Here is a 24939-nt window from a genome sequence, read left to right as displayed (position 1 = left end):
AAGGAGACCAAATGGCTTGAATTTGAAACATAATCACAGTACTAGAGAAGTAAGAGGGTCATGCTGAGCAGTACAACAGATCATTACATGCATCCAACATACTGCAAATGTTTTTTTAAGATTTCTTTACTCATTAAAAAAAACCTCCAGCTGTCAGATTTTCTTCCTGCTAGAGCTTTACCCTAACTTGAGTGTGTCCAGAGGTTGACATTTCCTGGAACACAAAGAAATAAGAAGCAAGAAGAAAATTTGAACTTGGCAAAATAATTCTTCACGGGGCAAAATTTTTTTCTCTTTCTGTTAGTGGTGAACTGGAAACAAGTAAAATAGACCTCATTTTGTCAAAAGCTGTTCAGATGAAAACAGTTATGACAGACTACACTTCTACCCTTGCTACCAATCTAAATACAAAACACATGAAGTGTCAATGTAAACAAAATGTGTGAAATGAGAACAGAGAAGACTAGCAAAAATAATTCTAAACTTCCTTTTCTACATTGGTCATATCTGCAAATTATGAAAGAATTTCACCAGAAGAGAATTAGCTTAACATAAAAATACCAGAAGTGGAGAGAAAAGAGAGAAGCAGGAACAGAAATGAAGAAGATGCAAGAAGGACACTTGAAGATACCTTGGAGTAAGGCCACAGGCTAAAGAATCAGAGGACCCATATGACGAGACAGTAAACAACAGCAACAGCCTACAACAGCTGACCAGAGGCTGCTCCTAGTACCAATCGCTGCTGTTTGACCCCCTCCCTGCTTCTCAGCCCCATTCACCTTCAGGAGAAGCATTTATTACTTGGTGTCCAGCACTGTAGAGTAAGAGACAACATAACTCTTGCACAGACTGGGCTCACATAATATCAGAAGGCTACCCTTGCCTAGGCCTTTATTTTACCTTGCTTGCAACACTGTTCCAGTTGTAGAAACTGATGCTTGGTTTTACAGTACAGTGTTACACCAGAGTCAGTTTTAAATCAATGTAATCATTATTCATAATTACTGAATCCTGCAAAGGCAATGGTAAATATACATAGAACCTCCATATGCTGATACTTCCACCATTGCTACCCACCTTTTATTTTCAAAACAATCAGCAGTTTCAAGGAAAATTTTAACAGCAAAAGGATAAAAATATAAAATACTTTTAAAATACATAAAATAGATTATTTGATACACAGTCTGATACTATCAACTAAGGCAAAAAGAAGGGGTTTTTACTCAGTTAAACTAGGGGAACATAGAAAAAACTCTTCTGAGAGCATGTTTTTTTCTGAGTAGATCTCATTGACTGCCTTCACTACACAAGTGAGGAAAAAGGCCATCTATCATAGAACAAAATATGTTCCAAACTCAGGTTTTTATTCCAGATCCATGTCTCTTATCTATATGCTCCAGCATAAAGTTTCTTATTTCAGTAAATTTCTCTTATTCATGAAAGATTCTAGCAGAGAATTTTCTCATTATTCTCCTACATAGAACCAAAGACAGGAACCAAATCTTCTCCCTATTCTGGGAATGTCCACTGCTGCAGTAGAGTTTGGTTCACGAAAAAAGTATAGGTATGCAAACAGTGTTGGGAATTGACTTTTCTTTGTATATGTGATTTTTAAGAAAGATTTAATTTCCATTGCTGGTTTTTCCATCAGTTACTACGCAGCTGTCACTGTGCAACCATTCCACCAAAATGAACACAGTGCAAAGCTGTTCCCACCATACTCTGCTCAGTTTACTTATCTTACATTTATACTACACTGGCTCGTTTTAATGCAAATAATCTTATATGATGGGTGGGAATATTGATTTCTCCTATGTTTGAGTCCTTGCTTCCACATTAGCAGACTGTTACAATGAGTGCTACAGCACAAACTATTGGTCTCTGCTCAAGCAGGTATAAAGTCAGCTTCAGCTGCTTAGGCACTGCAGGTGCCCTGTTTAAAAAAGAGCAAGGAGTAGGACACAACTTCTTACAAGGATTGAAAGAGACTGAATAGAATGGATGGACCAGGAAACAGTAGCAATAACACTGGCAGTACTAACTTCTAAGTGACTGAAAAAGTAGCAGCCACATTTCACAGAAGGATTGGCAATATGCTTTTTTTGTTTTTTTTTTTTTTGGTCTAACAAAAGTTGAGACCAAACTGGTACTTGCAAAGCACTTGTGGGGAGCAGATGATCTTGAAAGCATGCAAATAAAAGAGCATTTGAACAGCTTTCAAGTCTGGATGCACATTTACAAATCCTGCAATCTCACATAAACATTTTCTTTGAACTAACGAATTATTTCATTCTGTTGACTTATTGTTCTCATTCATCAACATGAGTTTTGTACGAGACAAAAAAAAAAAAGGCAGTGGGCTTATTTTAAAACAAAAAAGAATCTGGTTTGTTTCACACTCGGTTACCTGCAACACCCTAGTCATAGTAAGGTTAGAATGCCACTGGAGAATCAAATGCCTTCAGTACTATGTTCTTTAACACAAGAATTACACTAATGACCTCACTGTGATGCATTCAGCTTCTGAGGTCAGATTACCTTGGTGTGCTGTAGTTGTACATTTAACTAAAGAAGTTTAAATTAGGCTTATTTGAGGACTGTACAAGAACTTGCACTGCTGGAGACAATCAACGTTTTGCTTTGGATAAAGAAGGCAATTTAATAAATGACAGAAATTCACCTTTTCTGTAGTGGCAGGAACTCTCCCCGAACAGCTTGTGGGTGACAGCAGGCCTGCCTCAGTCGTAGCAAAGGGTATAGAATAGAAGTCACAGTCCTTCTATCTAGGCTGCTAAGCTTAAGAGTCCAGTCTGAAATCTTCCTGAGTTTTGCCAACGCATCCTGGCAGCACACCTCGTGCTGGCGATGGTAGAAGTGTCTCTCCACAGGAGAGAAGTGAAGCCAGTGTATATTTTCTGTCTGAGGGGGGATTTGAATCTGAAATTAAAAAAAGAAAGTAAGTAATTTGTAAATAAAACTATTGATAAATGATATTATGGAATTCTAAAACTCAAAACTTTTCTTTACTTGGTCAATCACATCCTTTTTTGCTGATCTCCACATTATCTTCGCAATTAGACTGTAGAGAGGTCGGGGATTTTTCCTGCAATAAGGTCGATATAGTAGCTGGTCCCACCAATGTTTGACCCAGTAAGGATCAACTCCAAGAAAGAGGACTAATCCATACAAATCTGGCAAGAAAATAAAATGTTTGAGTTTTAATACTTTGCAATATGTCTCAAAAAAAATTAACTGTCATACATAGGCTATCAGGCATAAACCATCTCCATTCTGGCCTTTATCTTTTGCAATTATTTTCCAGTCATCCCTCAGCAAAATTTTCAAAGCGAGACAGGGGACTGGGTGGTGGAAGGTGAGGGTTCTCTCCTTTAGCTCATTTTTGATTTCCACACAACCTGAGAGAATATAGCTATTTGTGAGACACCTTCCTAATTGCAAGTTTAGCAGAAGAGAGCAAAGAATTTAAACCCATTCAGAGCAGAGACAAGAGGCAGAAATTACATGACTGCATATGGTTAACTGGGTTTGCCAGGTTTTTCTAAACCAATATTGCTCAGCATCGTTACTTCAGAGCCTGCTGTGCACCAACTGTCTACTGCCCACAATCCTAGAAGGGGCTGCAATTCAGAAGAATTTTCACTTCTCTACTAATGCATAAGAAATTAACAAAAGGCACTTCAATTGTTTTCTTGCTAATTAAAAGAATACATCTTGCTAATTCTACCTAATTTAGAAACCTGTCACTTTTTGGAAGGAAATGTAAGGACACACTGACTTTAAACTTCTGTCTAAATCTTACTGGAAAAATACAGAAGCACATTTAAATGCTGCATGTGGAAACTGCAGAAACAGAGATATGTGATGACATACTACAGTACTTGAAAATCTGGTGGCTATATTCCTTATTCTGTTAGCTTTATTGTAATTCAGTATTCAGCTGAAAGCATCAAGACATTCACCAAATACATTATAGACTACAGGAAGAAAAATCCTGGGAATCATTCCTGTGCAAGAAGCAATTGTTTAGGCAGAGGTCCTATCCCACTGCATTACAGCAGCAGTGGCACAGACTGAAATGAGTCAGCAGTTTTCATCCCCAATGTGATGGGGGCTGCCTTAGTATAGCCTGAGAGTCTGCCAACATGCATTATCAACTGTATGACATTTCAGGTAAGTATTAAATCAACACTATCACACACAGGGCCTTGAAGGAGTTCATCACGACACCAAAATCCATCACTTCTTCCGGCAGCTTTACTATATTAATGATTTATTCTCACAACTATTACATGTAATTATAAATTTAATTCACAATTCCATAATGAATTAATCTAAAATATTGATTTTTACAACTTAGTATCCAACAACAGTCCACAAAAGCTTACACTGATTTATCCACTTCTAAACACATTGCCTCAATGTGTACCATATATTCCAAAATCCATCAGAGAACACAGGGAGACAAAGCAGATAGTCAGCTCCCTTTCTTTTATTCTATCTCTCTGAAGCCTGTCTACAGAAATTGAGCACCACATAAAAAAAAGACAAGATAAATGTCACCTGCTAACATACAGCTATCTACTCCACACATCTCAATTCATTAAGTCCTTACATAAGGACTTACTTGAGACAATTTCATAAGCTTTATCATGATTTTTAGAATTTATATTCATGGCAGTGGATGCTTATAGTAGAAGATACAGAGCTATGAAAACAGCAAATACAGCTTTGTTTGCTGTATTTGACCATTCACAGGACTCTGTAACCAGAGAAGACTATCTGCAATAGAGAGGGGTTAATATTTATTCACTCTGCTAATTGAAAACTGAAGAACACACTTGAATCAGCTATTAGACATAGAGCTTCTCTGCTCCCCAAAGTATTTGTCTAGCCCAGGGAGACAAAGATTTCAGTTCTTTGATTGCTATATTGATACATGTATTGATGGTTTTATTATCATGCTTAAATTTTATGGCTTACAAAGTTAGACTACCTAATGAATTCAGAACAAAACTAGCAGACATTTTAACTGCTTCAAAACCCCACCTCCTTATCACCATAAGGAAATCCCACAGATTACAATGCTACATAAAATCTCACCCTCTAATCCTCTCTGCACAGGAGTTCCACTGACACACCAACGATTGATTCCACTCAAACGGAGTGCCATTTCAGCAGCCTAATAAAAGGTAGGAAAGGAAAAACAGAGTGGAACACAGTCTGACAACACATGGATCTTATTTTTGAGAAGCGTGAACATCTTTTCAAAATGTACCCTTAGACCTAGAAGAAGCATTGGTGCAATATATTATAAAAAATACATAAAACTTTTGATCTTTTTGGCAACTAACTGAAAGCTGATAAAAGCCACATCTTCTTCCAAGTAATCAAGTACAATTAAGGGTTCACAGAAGGCAAACAAATAACAAAATAAACTGTATGTTTAAAAAAAATTAAACATTAAAGGTTTTTAATGTAAGGCATTATATAAGTAGTATTTCTGTCTTCCTGTCTTGGGCAAAAAGACTGGACAAACACTAATTAAAATAATCCCCCCAGCAGACTGTATCCATTGAGTTTGCAGACAGACTGCTGACTATTTTAGCTTCAAGACCCAAAGGACATATCTATGCCTCTGAACCACATCACTGAACAAGGCTAGTGTCTTGTTTGAAACTATCAAATACCATATACAACATGATGACCTAGTTCTTTAAACTGTCAGTATAGATTATGTTAAGTATTTTTTGAGCTGGATATACTTCACAATCTGCCAAAATTTCAACAGGAGAACCATTTAATAGTAAGTATCTCCAACAGAAAATTCACTTCTAAAGAACAAGGGACAAAGATAAATTACATGAGTGTACTCTGAACATTGAGAGGGGGAGAGGAAAGGCTACTCTATTATTTACAGAAGCTTGTCCAAACATTTTCAAGTTAAATGAATTCATGGGCAGGAATGTCATACCTTTGCAGTAGTGCATTCAACCATCTGTGCTTCATCGAGGCAGATCCTCCACCACTCCACTGCTACCAAGGGGCTGGGGATGGCCATGTAGCGCTTCTGGTTCCGGAAGCGGCGCCCGTCCTCGCTGTTACTGTGGGGAATGTCGACGTAGTTGAGTTCAGTGCGCAGGACGTCGTACGTGGTGATCACCACCTCCTGCTCCGCCAGCATGTGCGGCTGCAGAAAGCCGTGCTTCTTCACACCCTGGTACACCTACAGACATTCACAGCCAGCAGCACAATAGCAAAGAAGGGAGATAAGAGAGGCTTTGATAAAAATGCCAAAATATCAGTACAGCTTAGTATGTCCATGCTTTTAGCAATGTTGTTCATATAAAAAAAAACAATTCAAAAAAATCTGTATTCATATAAGAGTATGGTGGAAAATTCACCTAAGTAACCTAATAATAAATACTATAGAGTCATGGATGTAAAATCTGTATGCGTAATTTTTTGTGACTTGGCAAAACATTTCTTTCCTCCTTCAAAGGAGAGAGGACTTCATAATTTTCTACAACAGTTATTTGTTGTAGCAGTTGTTTGAAGATTAGGTATTCTGTAATGTTGTACGGAACAACATTTTGTGAGTCACTGTTACACATTCAGTCTTCTCTCCCTTACTGTAGACGTATTATCTTGCTCCCAAAAATTTTACTCACTAAAATTTAAAAGGATGACAGAGATATGCATCAAAACCAGAAATTACACTCTGAATAAAGTTTAACCTACAGAGATTTAGGAAATGGAAAAAAATACCCTAGGTAAAAAACAATGCCTGTGTACTAACAGAAACCTTTCATATTGACATTTGTTCTATTATCAGAAGTACTTTTCATAATGTTAAGCCAAATCCCTTTAGAAACATACTGAAGTTAAAATAACTGCTTTTTACCCCTTGATGATCAGCACATGATTTCACTGTTAATTTCACTCTTAACCCCAGTTTTTCTCCCAGTAACAATCTTGCTCTACATTTATGCATATGGTAAGTGTTTCTGTCAACTGAAAGAAACATCTGCAGATAATTTCTGTTCAGCCCCAGAGTGGGACAATAGAGCAACACAGGTTATTGCACATAAAACAAAACAGAGAAGAGGAGCTCTTTAGGGGAAGAAAAAGGAAACAAATTAACCAAAAAGAGCATGCTCTCCAAAACAACCAAGAAGAAAAAAACAGCTGCCAAAGTCTAATGATTTCTTCAATTATTTATGAATAGATTTTCTGGAGATTTATAACTTGGCTAAGTTTTGGTTGTTTTCACAGCAACGGGAAAAGAATCTGCCATAAATAAACTGATAAATTTTAATTTCTTGTTCTATTACATAAAACCATTAGAATTTCCCCTGGATTTTAAGCAGTTGAAGACTAAAAAACACATTTCACATGCAATGCAAAAGTTGTTAACATGGGAAACTGATTGTTTGAAACATTTCCACTACTTTCATTTTACATTAGCAGAAAATAAAACACCAAAGTTTCATTTTGAAGCAATACTGAAAACAAGTCTCGCAGTTGGCAGTTAAAAGAAACTGAAAATAATCTTGTAGAATGGAAGATGTCACACTGTTTGAAGTACTGACATTCAGTATTTAAACTATTTTATTGTTACCATATCTATCTATTTCTGATATTTTTTCATCAAATTAAACTGGTATTAAACTTGGACTGGGCCCTAGGAAAACCATGTGAGTTTTACACATTTGTAAGCTCCTGCATGAAATCTAAATGGACTGCTCACACGAATAGCCCATTCATTTATATTCATTTGTACCCTAGGCAATTATGCGTAATGGCCGAAAGTACCAGATATATCCCTGAATACAAAGTTATAACAATCTGCTACTACTTTGTTCAAAATACAAGTGATTGATGGTTTTCAAAGCTCTTGATCGTACAAAGGTTCTTGACTGCTAAAAATATGAAAGATAAAACCTGGCTGCATCAGTAATAAAATACTTGAATACTGTGATAATTGTATTTTAAAAAAAAACCTGTATAGCCATTTTTAGTCTAAGTATTAGACTAAACCTAATTAGGTTTATTCTAGTGACAGGGTTATTAGAAATCACATAAAAGGGCAACACATGGTCTCCAAATAAGCAACATCCTAATAAATTTGGCAGATGTTATAGAGACAACACCTAAGTTGCAATAGTATTGTTTTCAGTAAACACCAATGCCCAAGATCTCTTTTATAAAGCTTGAGAACCAGAAATGCAAAACTACAGGCTTTACCTGTGGAAACATTTTTTATCTAGAACAAAAGGAGGAGCAATGGTCAGAGAATTGTTCAAGTACAATTGTACAGTGAGACAACACTCAAAGCACCCACAGGCCTGTTTAAGTTCCTTGGTAGTCTTTCAAACAGCCTTCCCTCTCAGAAATCACATGCTGCTGCAACTGCACAAAAATTTGCTTTCAGCTGCTATACAAGCTACTGATTATCTCCCAGTGACCAACTAAAACAGAAAAAAAGAAAAGAAAAACGAATTGCAGACTGTCTTTCTGGGACAACAATGCACATAATTCCAAAGCGTTGGTCTAGCAGCAAGAAATGTAGAACTCTAACACAGAGATCAAAGACCTCTGAACTGCGAGTGATGCAGAATATCAGACAGGAAGTCCCAAGCCTTGATAAAGTAACTCTCCAGAAGATGAAGCTATACAATCTTACCAGAACTCGAAGAGATGATGATCTTACATGCCTGTTGATCTCATCTACCCACTGGTGACAAATAGAACTCGGAGAAATTATCAGAGTCGCTCCTGTGGGAACTGGTTTCATTGCCACAAGGCAATGGGGACAGTAGAAGGGCCTGCTCTTCAGATTCTCCTCTTTGTAGTTTACACATTCTGCATGCTGCCACAGGTAACATTTCAGGCACTGCACACGAGCTTTGTAGTCAGCCAATCCGAGCTCACCACAGATGCATTCGAAACGATATTCAGAGGTATTAAATGGAAATACAGAACTGGCATGTTGCACACTACTGCCAGCACGTTCTTGGGAATGTGAGGACTGGACCTTTGGGATTTCCTGCTGGACATCAGCTGTAGTTTTAGAAACATCAACATCAGGATGACTGCCCATGTCACTGGAGACAAGGAGGCTGCCATGGAAATCAGGAGACTTTGGGACCATAGTTTCTTGTTTAACATCTTTCTCTTCTACAGAGTTCTCACGATTTGCTTCAGATTTCCCATAATTTTTACTAGTCGTACAATAATCATGTTCTTCCATGGTGATATTCTCCAGTGAAGCAGTTTTAAAGACCTTTTCAGATGTTACATCACTGTTTCTTGATTCTTTGATTTGAGTTTTAGCATCAATCAATTGCTTCTTCTGAGTGCTTTCTGAAGTCCTTGCTACCTACAAAGTAAAATTAACCAAGAATGTCAGACTTGCCCAGTGATGTTTAACATCTACTAGTGCTAATTAATGTCTTCATTAATGACATAGCCAGAGGGATCGAGTGCACTCTCAGCAAATTTGCAGATGACACCGAGTGGTACAGCTGACACACCCGGAGGATGTGATGGTGTCCAGAGAGACCTGGACAAACTTGAGAAGTGGGCCCATGGGAATACCGTGAGGTTTAACAAGACCAAGTACAAGGTGCTGCAGCTGGGTTGGATGAACAGATTGAGAGCAGCCCTGCTGAGAAGGGCTTGGGAGTACTGGCAGATGAGAGGCTGGACACAACCCAGCAATGTGCACCTGCAGCCCAGAAACATAACTGTGTCCTGGGCGCTGGACACGTGGGCAGCAGGGACAGAGAGGAGATCCTGCCTCCTATTCACTCTTGTGAGACTGCACCTGGAGTACTGCAATCCATTTCTGGGACCCCCAACATAAGGAGGGTTTGGACCTGTTAGAGTAAGCCCAAAGGAGGGCCACAAAAATGATTAGATGGCTAGAGTACCTCCCCTGTGAGAATGAGGAAAGGCTAAGAGAGTTGGAATCGTTCAGCCTGGAGAAGACAAGGCTTCAGGCTAAATTATAGCCTTCCCGAATTTGAGGGAAGGCTACGAGAAGCTGTAAAGGGACTATTTATAAGAGCACACAGTGACAGGACAAGGGGGAATAGTTTATAATGAAAGAGAGTAGGTTTAGATAAGATATTAGGAGGAAATTTTTCATTGTGAGACACTGATGCCCCAGCCCTGGAGGTGTTTCAACACCAAGGTGGATGAGGCTTTGAGCAACCTAGCCAAAGTGGCCTAGTGGAAGGTATCCCCACAGTAAGAGGGCTTGGAATTAGATGAGTTTTAGAGTCTCTTCCAACCCAAGCAACTTTCTCCTCACTTTTTTAAATGAACATATAAACACATCAGTACATAGATATTAAGGGTTTATATCAATTTCAAGTTTGAAGATTTGGTTAATGTTTACCAGTGTTTAAAAAACAACTTCACAGTAAGAACAATACCACTCCCAGTGACACTATTTTAAAAACCTTATGACAGAGGTAGTTAATATTTTAGCCCCAAATTTTATCTACTTATGATTTCTGCTTTATTTATGAGTGTTAAAGCAATTGCTGCAGTTTTCTTCATTTTCACCACTAAATCAGTGTCACTGAACTACTGCACAGTACAGCCGAGAGTAGCTCGCAATTGGCAGACAAAAGAACAGTCTTTGCAACATCCTTTGAAGTAACTACAGCAGCATGTTTTACCTGCTCTTTGGCTCTTTCTCGCTTCTTCTGTTCCTTGTAATTCTTTCCCAGCTTGAAAGACCCAGCCAGACCATGTCCTTTAACTTGTTCTACCACCTGTTCCGCAATTAGTTTTTCTAGAGTTCTTTTGAGAAGCCGTCTATTTCTCTGCGTGTCGTACCTATATATAGAACTGATGTACTTAAATATTGCAATAATGGATGCTCCTTTCTTCACATTCATTTCCTTTACAGCTGTTAATATCATTACTCGTAAGCCTGTTTGAAGAATAAAAATAAAACAACTTACAGCTTTAGATAAAATGAAGTTACCTCACAGAATGTGTATTAAGGGAGCCCTAAACATAGCGTTCATCTAAAAAATGCAGACAGGCAGCAGTGTTGACAAGCTTTTCCTTGACGAAGCTCTATAGATTGCTGTTTTGCAGTGATTCTAAAACAATGTTGGATAGCAATTGAAATAAAATCACTCAATTTTCTTACTGAGGCATAAAAAAGACAGCTTATTTCATTTAAATGGATAAACTACAAAGACCTCTAGTTACATGGAGCTCTATAGCAAAAAGTTCTGAGTTAGAAACTTTACATTTAACTGTGGATCACTTGTTTGTAGCATGCAATACTACAAGACAGTGCTCAGCAAAAGAATAATTTCATTCTGAAGAAGTCAAAAGTTGTCTTGAACTCATAGCCAGTGGCGAACATAAGAATATTAAAAGCAAAATGTATTTTAGAAGTCATGAGAAATACTTACTGGGATACTGTATTTTTTCCTTTAATTTAGGCTCCATTTCCTTTGGTTTTTTCTTTTTATTTCCCTCTAAAGGTTGAGGTGGGACAAAGAAGTTCACAAGCTTACCCTAATGCAGACAACATTAAATAGTTATTAGCTCATGTCTCTTCACAGTCATTCTGACCTTCATTAATCTCCTCACATTTGAAAGCAAGCATGAGCTGCTGCAAGTGTATGCTCTGATCTCACTAATTTGCTCAGATAGCTCATTTTTAATGTACAGAGTGACACATCATTCAGATTAGTTTCTCTGCAAACAGTATCCTAACACAAAGAGCAGCTCTGAAAGCCTCTTGGATCCGCCACCTCTTTAGCATTAAGTTGTAGGAATCTACAGCTCTAAGTGATTTAGGTTCCTGATGGAGGAGGAAAAGCTATATTTAATTTATATTTAATATATAGCTAGAAACAAAAAAGGAGGTAAGCAATATAGAGGAAGAGCCCTAGTCAGCTGTATAAAAAGTGTATCTCCTTTCAGGGATTGCTTCTCAAAATTTTACTCTATTATTAGCATAATATATTAGCTAAGGTGTCTGTCCCAACTACTTACATCATGAAACAGTTTCAGTAACTCCAGCCCTACAAAAGCTCTGGTCTCTAGCTATTGTTGTCAGTCGCTGTCCAGGCACTTTAGTGCTTATACTCCTTCTCTTTGCGCTACTCGGTGCTGACTCTCTTATGTATTTAAGAATCACCTTATTCTCTCTAAGAATTGAATAATTTTAACCGATAAAATTACAAGCAGGCAGGAGATCGTGATGATAAATGTACAATGAAACTGGCTGTCATGATTTCCAAAGGATGGAATTCACAAAGTGGTAAAAGTTTACTTAAGAGTAATGGATCTTTCCCTTCAGAAAGAATTTTTGGGTTTAGTGGGTGTGCCAAGTTTTCACAATATGCATGATGAGGAAAGTGAAAAGATGGAAAGCTGTTGCTAAATAAGCTCATTTATTATACGAAATAGAGAGAGAGCAGAAATCTTTATTCAGAACATAAATTATCCCTATTTTAGCACAGAACCTATGTCTAATGGATGTTTGACACTCACCAGTTCAATGAAGTGAAGGAGAATTATCTCCAATGTAGTAAACTAAATTATGTATTTATACACTCCTGAAAGCCTGTCCAAACTATATTAACAGCATATTTGCCTGATAAAACCATTGAACAATGGTAAAGGATCAACAAGTTCTCATGCAAACTATTCCACCATTTATGCTGCCAAGTATCATGTCCTACTAAGGGAAAAACTTGCTCAGTAATACAGCTTTAAATATGGACTTCTATAAACCAGTAAGCAATAAAGTCAAGAGAAGTGCAGTTGCGTTCATTCTGAAAAGCATTTTCTTCATCATAACTCTCAACCTGGTTTCCTTACCTCAGGTAATGTCAGGTCATCTTGTTTAATGTCTGGTCCAGTATGATTCAGAATAAGAGCCAACACTTCTACTGTCTTTCCAAGACCCATCTCATCTGCCAAAATACCTCCAGGCCACTGGGGTCCAGCAGTTGGATATTCACGGATAATACTAAAATTCAAGTACATTCCCAGTAACTACAGAATGTTGTGACAGAGAAGTGTGAGTTCAGGGACACACAGCATAGCTTCAGCAAGGCAAAATTTGTAAGGTGAGGCATTATCTTTTATTAGTTAAGCTGAGATTAACAAAATCTAGCAAGCTTTTTGCGTGTATAAACCTGACCAAGACAAATATGCATACCAGAATTTTTAGAATTTTTTCACCTCTTACTAGGCCTGGCCTTGCTAATCTTAGCATATCATAGCGTTAGTCTCCAAAAATTTGAAATATTTTTACATTCACATGTGAAAAAGATCTGAAAGTTACATAGGGAAAAATAAAAAGCAAACTAGCAATCAAAAGGTTCTATTCTAACCAAGTTAATGAGAAAAAAGAAACCAATTTAGTAATGCAATACCTAGAATTAATAGAAAGCATTATACCTTCCTTTAGACTTTAAAAACATCGAATCAGAAGATCAAAGTCTCCAATACTTTAAGTTTAAAAAATGTAAATATCAAACCACTAAATTAGTGACATTTTTTTAAGAAAAGCTTTAATAATGACATCTTCAACTTGAGATCTACACATTTACCTGTGCATTACATACTCCAATTTGTGCATTTTTTCAAATTAATGGTATCACTGTTCTAATTCTTTAATTGCTAACTAAAAAACAAATTCTGGAATATCTTATATCCTGCAGGATAAAGGTACTAACATGGTTTTCACAAAGTATAACCCTGAGGTGTTCTCAGAAAGAGCAACTATAAAAACATACCAGCCAGTAAATGGATTATAGTAGATTTTTACTCCATCCATAGTGATCACCTCCCGCCATAAGAAGTGCAGCGCATTTTCTATGGAGAAATTGTTCATGTTATTGCAATGAAGTTTCTCTATTAACAGCACACTCCTTATTCAGCCTTTTTGTGACATTAAGAGACAAAAAGCTGAAGTCCACCTCCACAGAGCTTCATGACCAACACAATACATCCACTGCTGTTCAGCAAGACCTACCTTATCATTTAGTGTACTACTCAAACAACAGCTTTTATAAAAATATTAATGAAACAATTCACAAAACTTCTAATCAAACAGCAAGGAAGCATTACTGCTGACAATACAATTACACTTTCCTCAATTATACAAGTTTTTCAGATGAATATACTTGCCACTACTAGGAGTACTTGTGTGGTTCTCTCGGTGAAGCATCCAGTTCACAGCCTCACTTTGGTATGGTCTCAGAATGGGAATTAATGCAGGATGCTGCACATCCTTTCTCAGTAATTGGATATCCTGCTGATGGGTGTGCCTTACAAAGTCATAAAGCTCTTCAATATTTTGTCGCTCTAGTTCCATGTCAGATTCTTCCTCATCTTCCTCCAGCTCATCTGCATACACCAAATAATTCAAGACATGTATTATCAATCAACTTGGGACAACATTTCAGTAAATTTTGCAGCAACATATTTAGTTTACACATATGAAAACAAGCAAAGCAAAGTGTCATTTAAACATATGCCAGGACTGTATCTGACTCACTAGCAGCAGTAGTAAACAATGAGCAGTTTAATCACTGAAATAAAGAAAAACACTGCAACAATAACAACAGTAATAATAATAATAATAATAGCAATGAAAAGGAAAAAAAGAGAGAGATTAAAAGAACCCAAGAAACAAGTGATGCACAATACAATTGCTCACCTCTCACCGATCAATTCCCAGCCCATCCCCAAGTGGCAACTGGTGGCTCCCAGCCAACTCCCACCAGTTCATAAACTGAGGATGTTGCTCTCTGGTATGGAATATCCCTTTGGCTGTCCTGGCCATGCTCCCTCACTTCTTGTGCACCTGCAGAGCAAGGACTGAAAAGTCCTTGACTTGGGGCAAGCACCACTCAGCAAGAAGTAACAAATCATTACAAACATTGTCACACTGAAACCAAAAACATGGCACTGATCAGCTACTAAGAAAAAAACCTCACTCTATCCCAGCTGGAACTAAGACACCTAAAAGTTAACATGCTATGGTGATCACAGATGTATACATAAAAAGCATACCTCCTTCTTTAGAATTTAGGTATAGAATGACCACAACTTATTTTTTTAATAAAGACCTTCCACTAAAAAATTCTCATTGGTACAGAATCACGAGTATCTCATGTTTCTGATTTAAATATTAATAAATGACCTTACAAAAAGAAGAAAAATTAACCTTAATTCATTCATCTGCTTAAGAAAATCACAGCAGCAGGACAACGTGTAATTCTCACCACTTGCATCACCGCAAAAATTCAGACAAGGCATACTTTCAAAATTAAAAACCCACCTCAAGAGATGTAAGCACCCTTTGGGACAGAAGACCTACCCTTCTTTTCTACCCTATAGGAAAAAAGGCCTTGTATTTATATTTTTCACATAATTTGGATATATGGGCATATGCAGCATTTAAGCAACATAGAACAAAAATTCATTAAAAATTCAAGGGTTGGCATTCTAGAAAACAGGTATGAAAGAATGAAAGACTTGGAGGACAAGTTTTAACATGTTTTAGCACTAAAATTAAAACATCAGTGTCAAAAAAACACAGACCAGTTCTAAGCCTAGCTAGCTTACAAAGAAATAAATTCACCCTGTAGAATTTTTTTATTAAGAAAAACCAAAAAACCACACCAAAATTGGAAGCAGGTCAAGGCTATCATTTTCAGCATAAAGTGACCTTAAAGTATATTTAATGTTCCAACAAAACAGCTAACAGCTGGCATAATTAAATCAATTTTTAATTTTGATGCCTCAGGCTAAAAACAAAGAGATGTACCTGGCAAAAACCAGAAAGCTGAATCTGAAAATAAGATTCAGGAACTGATACTAGGACTCTCTTTCATGAAAAGCAAAAGCTTTCTTTAGTTCAAATGGGTGGTGAAAGTGAAAAACTATTTCCAAAACAAAAGGAGGAAATTATACACCTATATATGGCAGCCATCGGTGCCTGCCCCTAATCCTTTTAAATCAAAGGAACAATCCCAGTACTTTCACAAAGGAAATAAGAATACTGAAAGACATAAGTTTCTACATATTAATGTAAACTATATATATGACTTGTAATGCAAAGAAGGCAATCAGAGTGCACATGTGAGTTACTAATGATCCAGTCAAATAAAAAGCACCAAGAAAGCACTCAGCTTTATATATTAAAGAAACCATTCAATGGGATCCTCTAATACATACCACTCACTTTAGGAAAGGAACAGAAAATTAGAGTGTTTGCAAATTATAACTTTGATCAATGAATTTGATATATAATGACACCTATCATTATACTTGCTAAAATAACAGTCTTCAAATCTCACATTTTTAAGCACAATAAATTGACTTCTACATAAACTAAGTCTATCCAGCATTTTACAGGAGAGTAAAGACTACAGTATCATTTAAAGCAAATTTTAAAATACGATTAGATTTTTTGTACGTATCTTTCTTATTTTGTTCATTCTTTCAGAGATTTCTTTTTCATGATTAAATGGTCCTACATACCACAGGGATTTTGAAAAGGATGCTAGGTAAGTTTATCCCTCTCTCAGTTACTTATTCATCAGTGAATATTTAATTATACTTTCAACCATTTCAAAATGTAATTCAGTTACAGAGGTCTCATCTTAATCTTTTTTACATTTGAGAAACAGATGGTACTGTACTATCTAAAAAACCAGTTTCTCTGACGCTTTTCAAGTACTCTATTTAATTCCTTCAATGACTGAACTACAGTTCTGCTACTGCATCTGCAGTAGGATCTTTCCTTTCCCAGACTGCAGTACGATATCCGCATTAATGAAAACAGCCTAGATTAATGGAAACCTTGTTGCATCATATATGGTAGTAAATAAACAAATATCAAAACCATCTTTGTACAAATAATTTATTCTTCTTAAAACTGAAGGCAAATGGTATATGATAAACAGGTAAGATGGCAGAGAACATCTGGTTGAACAGGGAGATTTGCTGAGATTCAGGGAAAACAGAGAGTTTATGACCTTTGGAAGAAAAGGTTGGCAGTTCAGGAGGACTACAAGGATGTTGTGAAGTTACTGTACTTTGTTTTGGGTCCCTTCCTACAAGAAAGACATCGAAGTGCTGGAGCATATCCAGAGCAGAGCAACGGAGCTGGTAAAGGATCTGGAACACAACTCTTATGAGGAGCAGAAGGAGCTGGGGTCGTTTGGAGAAAAGAAGATGAGGGGGAGACCTTAGTCCTCTCTACAACTACCTGAAAGGAGGTCATGGTGAGTTGGGGGTCAGTCTCTTCTCCCACGTAACTGAACAAGAAAAAATGGCCTCAAGTTGCACCAGGGGAAGGTTAGATTGGGTAATAGGGAAAAATTTCTTCCCATAAAGTGTTGTCAAGCATAAGAACAGGCTGCCCAGTGAAGTGGTTGAGTCACCATCACTGGAAATATTTAAAAGACATGTAAATGTGGCACTTAGGGGCATGGCTGACTTGGCAGTGATGGATTAAAACCTAAATGATTCAATGATTCCATATTAAATATTTTATCACTTTTTTTTCATATTACTTAATGCATCTATGCTATCCTTGTCACAACATAGACGAACTTCCTGCCACAGTCTCAAAACCATCTAAAAGTATATTAACAGAATTAACTGAGCACAGTGAGGAAAAATATATTAAAACTAAACGTAGCAGTAGAGAGGTCATACCCCTTATTTGTGTAAATCCTTGTGCACAACGCCACCAGCACGAGAATTTGCTCATCAGAGGGGAGAGCAAGAACCTTCATGTTCATGTTATTGTACACATTTCACTTTAGATGGATATTGGTAAGTGTTAAAATATATACTTAAGCGTAATTTTACAAAACCTCAACTAATTCTGTTTAAAAACGGATGGAATTTAAACTGAGACCAAGTTGTTAGAAACATTTAAGAGAAATGCATTCATCAGCACAGAATCGAGGCTATATTATTTTATGCTACATCACTAAGTTCATGCTCCAAAACTGTTAGGAAATGAAACTAGTTTCACAGTGCATAATCACCTGGGGTCTTCCCTCACAAATACTTTTTATGTCTGTGACATGCTTTTTCTTAATTCAGAGCAGAACATAATGCACACTATGAACCTACATAGTGGTTTAGTGATCATGTTTTGTTCTCTAACACTTCCAGGGTAATTCTTTACTTTTGATTTGGTTTCACTAACACTGAACATGAAGTTGATGCATTTACTGAGCTATACTCCTACGTACTAATCAGCAACCCTGATTGTAACAGTTAGCAAAGAGACCATAATTTTTTTCTTCTGCATTGTTTTCTATTCACGTATTGAATTTCTACTGAAACTCCATTGCCTAGTCTGCCTGCAAGCTTTCAGTCATTCTTCATCTCTGTTATGCTGAATAATACATTTAAATATTGTTGACACAGTTTCACCAACCATTCTTTCTCTCAAAGCATTAGTAATACATTAATCTGCACATGCCTTCGTAGGACTTGACTGGTGATTTGCAATCATTTATTTCTGTTCTCCATGTCAGCTATTTTACTTCGTCATTTATATGGCATTCATTGGCGTGAAATCAAGACTATTATTATTTTACAGCACATAAAAATGTACATGCTGAAAAAGGTCAGAATCTTTACCAGCTGGCAACATAGCTCCTTTACAAACCTGAGCTGCTTGCATGGCTACTGAAAAGTTAAGGCATGACAACCCAACTGCTCAGGTCCACGTACACGTCCCACTAATTTTGAGGGGCATGTCTTGCCTTTCAGAAAGTGCCTCTTCACCTGTAAGCTACGTTGAACCAGGTAGTTGATATAAACGCATCCTTTAGTGTACTGAAGAAAAATGCTCCAGATTCTAGCAGAAAATTACTTTGGACCTTAAAGCAAGTTACCAGTCATTTTTTTCCACAATCTCTTTCCCCAACTCTTCCACAATGAGAAGATATGCAGAGAAGCAAACTGTGCTTTCTGCTACAGCATTACTTTTATTTCAGCACTCTATCATATGCCTTAGACATCTCAAGTCTATGAATTCTCTGGCAATTATTCTGCTTCTAATGCATTTATGCAAATGTATTTCTCCTAATGGATTTAAAACCACTATTATTCATTTCTAGACATTAAACTATTTATTCTTCAGACCTCTTATTGGATCTGATTTATTGTGCTTACAAACCTAAACTGACATATCTGTGTCAGTCAGACTTCAGTATTTGAAAGAATGATTTCTTATGTGCAGTATCTTCCCCACTTACTGAGTTATACTGGCCCATCCCTTGGTACATCCTCAAGTCTTTTCCTCACAGCTGCCCATTTTTTCTTTGCGGCAGGTAAGGATGTTCAGATTTTATTCTGTTAGCTCTTCCTTTTAGCTTCTCTTTAGCAAAGTTGCCTGATTTTTTTATACAACTCTGCCTTTTCTAATTAAGTGCAGTCACATTTGGGGTGGGTGCTCAGCTCCTATCACAAGAACACAAACTATGTATACTACAGTCACTGAATCAGTCTTCAGCCAAAATATTGACTCAACTCTACACTCAGGAACGAGACAAAGGTTGGTTGGGTTGGTCGCTTTTTCACAAGTTTCCTAAGACATCACAACATAAAGCCATTGTTTATCACCCTACGAATCTGTATTGCTAGTAAGTGTAATATGGCAAATATATTTTTAATTCTAAAAAGATAGCAAGGCCCATGTTTCTCAACCTGCAATGGTATATTCTCAAAACTCTCATAAAGCTGCATTTTGTAGTATTTTACATTTTAACTGCTTTACAATATAAACCAAAAAGAAATCTATTGCTGCAGTTGGGTGACAGGCCCTAACCTGGGAACAAGTTTTCCAAATTTAATTCCTGGTTCTTTTACACTGTTCCTGTATAACTCGGACAAGATCTGTAGATCTGTTCAAACAACCCCCACGAACTGGTGAAAACTGTATTTACTCCCAAAAAAGTAAGGATCCAAAACATCTCTATGGTTCAGTACCTGTAGAGAAGAATTATAACCTCTAATTTCAGCATAAACAAATTAGCATATGATTAATGGCCAAATAATAGTATTGAGTGAATTACCTAACGCTGCCTGGAAAATAAGAGCTGTTCTAAATGGCAGGAATAACTACTATTTTCTGTTATATTTACAACTATTACACAAGACAAAACTGTTTCTGTTCATCAACAATAACTTCATTGCATTACCTGGAATTAAAAAACTGTAGAACTTTTCCATGAGTTTTTGAATCATCTGATTAGCTTTTTTAGGCCTTCCACCTCCATCACTGAGAAATTCTGGTTTACTTAGCCCAGCTTCAAGAAGGTAAATTCCAACCTGTGAAAAGGTTATACAGTTAACAATTTAATTAACTGTTAAATTGACAAGAATATTATAAACAGAAGAGCATGAAAATAATAACAGTAGTTTTAAAATTAGCAAGTACAGACAGATATAAATCTACTCAAAACACCATGTAGAGGAAATACAGCGAAAAGCTTTTGTGTTTCCTTCAGGTAATACATTCATGGCTACTGGTGAAAAATAAAAATATATTTCTAGGAAAAAACACACTGAAAACATTACAAAAGCATGTCGAAACTATAAATTTTCATCACATTATGAATACATAGTAGCTTTCAGATCTTGTTATTCAGACACTTTTATTGTATTTCAAACAAACAAACAAAAAAAAAGAACTTTCAAAATGCAGAACACTTATAATGAATGCACACCTTTAAATCCTGAGCCTCTCTGGGTCTTTGATAAAGTCCAATTATCTTTTTCTTTTGCAACCATCTCAAGCCTTCCAATATTTCACCACTTAAAGTTGCTTCCACCAGAATACGTTGTTCATAAGCGCCCAGGTATTCTTTTGTTTCATTACTGTACTCTTCTTCACTTCTTTCATGAACACAGACCTGCAGCTCACCATCAGAGTCCCCTCTCATTAAAGTAAAGCTCCTGTCATGGAATTCCTCTGTTAGAATTTGCTCAGAAGGCAGATGAAGAGCAAATTCTCCCAACAAAGCCTTCCAGGACTTATCTGCACGGTATGGTAAGACTATAATATTTAGCTGCACAGACACAGGAGTCAAGATGGAATAAGAGTCTTCTTCATCGTTAACTGTCAAAAACTTAACAGATTTTGAGCCACTGCCTTCTTTCTGTACAACATCTTCATCAGTGCTATCATCATTTATAACAATGAAGGATGCAGAAGTGCTTGGAATTGGAATGTGGTCCTCATTGGTTACTTCATCATCTAATGCCACCACCTCATTTCTCCGGTCTTCATGCATATTCCAGCAGAGCTTTTTCTTCTTCTCCTCATCCACTTTGGATGGAGGTGCACGTTTTCGACGACTACTCATTTTGCCGTTTTCTCAATGGTACTTTCAGTACCTGCAAGTTAAAGTAAGTCAGTCAACAGGAGGCATTACAAAATCAAATAGTCACTCTAGAATTTCACTGTGCAAACTATCACATTCTGTCCTTCAAAGTTCCCAGTGACCTTGCTACTAGTATTGAATAATTTTCCCAGGAAACTGTGCATCCTGGGCCCTGGATATACTAACTGCTTGCAGAAGAGCCCTTAGTTATCTATTGTGCATTTCAGGGGCAGAGTCTTACAGACTGACTACAAACCTAAGTTAAGATAGACATCCAACTCCTTAGCTGAACCAGGGCATAGAACAGATTTTGTAGATAAAATACAAGAAAATAAAGTACACCTGCTAAAGGATATATATGAAGAAGCAAATTATAGAATATTAAACCCATCTGGGAAACTAGTCACTACATAGCCAAAAACACATGCTCACAATTAAATACTCAAACAAGTAGGAACTTTTTTTCAAGATTTTTACAAAGAGCCTGAACATAGTAATAGATTTGTGACCTCATATTACACTGTCAGTATAGATATTTGTGTCTACTCAGCTTGTGCATACAACTTCTAAAGGAATGTAGGATGATAACAGGAAAATGTTCCAAGCTACTGAATCCAGTACACCATATCCTAATGTTGAAGAGTTTTGTGCTGGAACAGAACAGAATTACCCTATTGAATAATTTTAGAGGGGTCTTGGGAAAAAAAACCAAAAAACAACATAGGCTAATTATTAATTCATGAAAGTCAAAGGAAGTATCATGGAACATAGAAATCTTGCTGTGTTTGAAATTCAAACACATAATAGATTAAGTTGAAAAAGACCTCTGAGATCATCGAGTCCAACTTGTGACTGAACACTGCCATGTCAACTAGACCGTGGATGGCACTCGATGCCACATCCAGTCTTGCCTTAAATACCTTCGGGGATGGTGACTCTACCACCTCCCCGGGCAGCTCATTCCAATGCCTAATCACCCCTTCTGTGAAGAAATTCTTCCAAAGGTTCAATCTAAACATTCCCTGGTGCAGCTTAAGGCCATTTCTTCCCATCCTGTCGGAGTTGTTCGAGAGAAGAGACCGACCCCTGCCTGGCTACAGCCTCCTTTCAGGCAGTTGTAGAGAATGACAGTCTCCCACAATTACACAACACACTTAAGAGAACGGCGGGCGAGTTTTTCAAAACAATGCTCACGCCCACGGAGTGATGCTGACAGCACTCGAAGAAAACCCCGACGGCGAGCACACACCGCGCTTAACCCAGAGGCAGAGGGGTCCCTGCGGCATCCCGGCCTGCACGTGCACGATGCCAGCTCGGGCACCGCACTCTACGGGACAAGCGGCAGGGAACCGCTCGGTGCCGAGTGGGGTCCGCTCGCAGCGCCAGAAGACGCCCGTGCCTACGAGCGGAAGCAGCGGCCGCACACGGGCAGGGGAGGCAGCCGGGGTTCCCTGCACAGGCAGCCCCACGGTTCCACCGCCGCACCGAGCGCTCGCCACCCCCGGGGTCAGGGCCGGGGTCAAGGCCAGGGTCGGGGCCTCCCACATCGCGCTCCGCCGCAGGGACGCGGACAGCTCTCGTTGTCCCGAACGAAGAAAGTGACGGGAAGCTCAGCAAGGCGAGCAGCGGGATGCGACACCTCTGGAGCCGGCACTGCACCACCGCGGCACCCGCCACCGGCGGGCTCTGCGCGGCTGCGGTGACCCACCGCCGGCCCCCGGTCACGGCGCAGTCGGCCCGCGGCATCCGCCGCTACCCGTGGCCGCTCGCACAGGCCTCGGACTGCCCGACCCCACCGCCGCCGCCCGCGGAGCGGCAGCCGCGCCGCGAAGGACTAGCGAGGCGGCAGGAGCGTCCGCTCATGGCCGTAGCGGAGGGCGGGGGGCAGCCCCAGGGGCGCAGGGTGAGGGGAGCGGGGCGTGGAGCCGGGGACGTACCGGAGCGGTGACGCTGCTGCCCCGGCGGCCGCAGCTCCTCCCGGCTCGGGCGGGGCCCCCTAGCGGCGGGGGGCGGGTCCGGGGGGCGCGAGAGCGCACCACCCCTGGCAGCACCAGACGGAGCCCCCGGGCAGGGGGTGGAGGAGGAGCGTGCGCACCCGCTCTGGCCCGAGCTGCAGCCAATGGGCTCCGGGAACCGTGTCATTTGCCCCGCCCCCTCGACGTCAGCGGAACAGAGACGGGAAGGCCAGGGAGTAGCACAGGCGCTGTTGGGCTCGCCCTGGGCGAGGGGGCGTGGCTAAGGCGGCAGTGCCCTCAGTGGGGCGGGGCTAAGGGCGGGGCGAGAGTGGGCTTGTGATGTCACGATGGTGGGCGTGGCCTCACGGCAAGCGAGCGTGGTAGGCCCTGGGTGGGGGCGTGGGGAACTGGCGCGGTCCCGGGAATGCACGGGAAGTTGTAGCTGAACCTCGGGAACAGTTTCGCTGTGCGGGTGGCCGTGCACTGGAACAGATTGTCCGGAGAGGCTGAGGAGTCTCCCTCGCTGCAGATACTCAAGAACCGTCTGGTCGCAATCACGTGCCGTGCTCTAGGATGATCCTGCCGGAGCAGGGAGGTTGGAGCAGAGGACCCTCTGTGGTCCCTTCCATCGTGAGCTATTCTGTGATTTTTTGCGTGAAACACTTGGCAGAAGAGAGAGGAGCGTTCAGGCATCTGACAAGAGCAACTGAAAGAGCGAGTTTCTGGGCTGTTAGCACTGCGAAAAGGCAAAATCAGGCCAATTAATTTTTTACAACATATATCATTTCAGTAAAAACTACGGAAGGAAGCTGGTGAGGTTGCTGAAGTGTCTGAAGCGCAAGTCCTACGAGGGAGCTGGGGGTGTGTGGCCTGCAGAAGAGGAGGCTCCTTGGCACTCCCTACAACTCCCTGAAAGGAGCCTGTAGCCACGCAGGGTTTGGCATCTTCTGTCCAGCAACCAGCGACAGGATGAGAGAACATGGCCTCAAACTGTGCCAAAACGGGCTTAGGTTGAACATTAGCAGGAATTTCTTCGTAGAAAGAGCAATTTAACAGTGGAATGGGCTGCCCAGAGCGGTGGTGGAGTCACCGTCTCTGGAGGTGTTCAAGAAAAGACTGGACATGCCACTTAGTGTAATGGTATTGCTGACGAGGTATTCAGTCGAAGGTTGGACTCAATGATGTCAGAGGTCTTTTCCAACCTAAGTGATCCCATGATTCTGTGAAATGCACAGATTGACAATTGGAGACAGCTGTAAGTACACAAATAGAAAGCCCTTTACAGCAAGAAGGTGGGGTACTGTCTTATAACAATTCTTCCAACCATTTTTTAGTATTAGTTTTTACAGATTAATTCCTTACTTGCCTGTGTTGATTTTCTGCCGTTTTCAGCCTTTCTGAAAGGGTGGGTTCAGAAAAGCTGCTCAAAACCAAGGTGTACAGTACCTTTGAAGTGTTGGCCCTTATGCCATGGTGGTTTGGCTGTTTTAATTCGCAATGTTTAATTTTGCATTTCTAGATTAAAATTAGCTTTAAAAGCATCACTTGGT

At 39.3% G+C, this 24939-nt stretch overlaps 1 protein-coding gene across 2 annotated transcripts in view; it reads right to left on the bottom strand.

Annotated features, from left to right (window-relative positions):
* SHPRH (SNF2 histone linker PHD RING helicase) overlaps nt 1-23505 on the bottom strand; it is a 56879-nt gene extending 33374 nt beyond the window's left edge. The window contains exons 1-13 of one of the 2 annotated variants that reach the window (XM_088161600.1): nt 23372-23505; nt 20778-21447; nt 20250-20379; nt 14200-14418; nt 13806-13884; nt 12883-13033; nt 11463-11568; nt 10710-10966; nt 8705-9400; nt 5993-6244; nt 5122-5200; nt 3028-3191; nt 2681-2937 (exon numbers count right to left, since the gene is read on the bottom strand). In XM_088161600.1, coding sequence (XP_088017726.1) covers nt 2681-2937; nt 3028-3191; nt 5122-5200; nt 5993-6244; nt 8705-9400; nt 10710-10966; nt 11463-11568; nt 12883-13033; nt 13806-13884; nt 14200-14418; nt 20250-20379; nt 20778-21416 — 3029 coding nt within the window. In that variant the 5' untranslated portion in view covers nt 21417-21447; nt 23372-23505. The other variant, XM_088161601.1, reaches the window with a different exon arrangement.
* Between the last annotated feature and the right edge of the window lie 1434 nt (nt 23506-24939).

The sequence above is a fragment of the Sturnus vulgaris genome, chromosome 3 (genome assembly GCF_052056855.1).
Source record: "Sturnus vulgaris isolate bStuVul1 chromosome 3, bStuVul1.hap1, whole genome shotgun sequence".
NCBI lineage: Eukaryota > Metazoa > Chordata > Aves > Passeriformes > Sturnidae > Sturnus > Sturnus vulgaris.
This window is presented reverse-complemented; position numbering and strand designations above follow the sequence as displayed.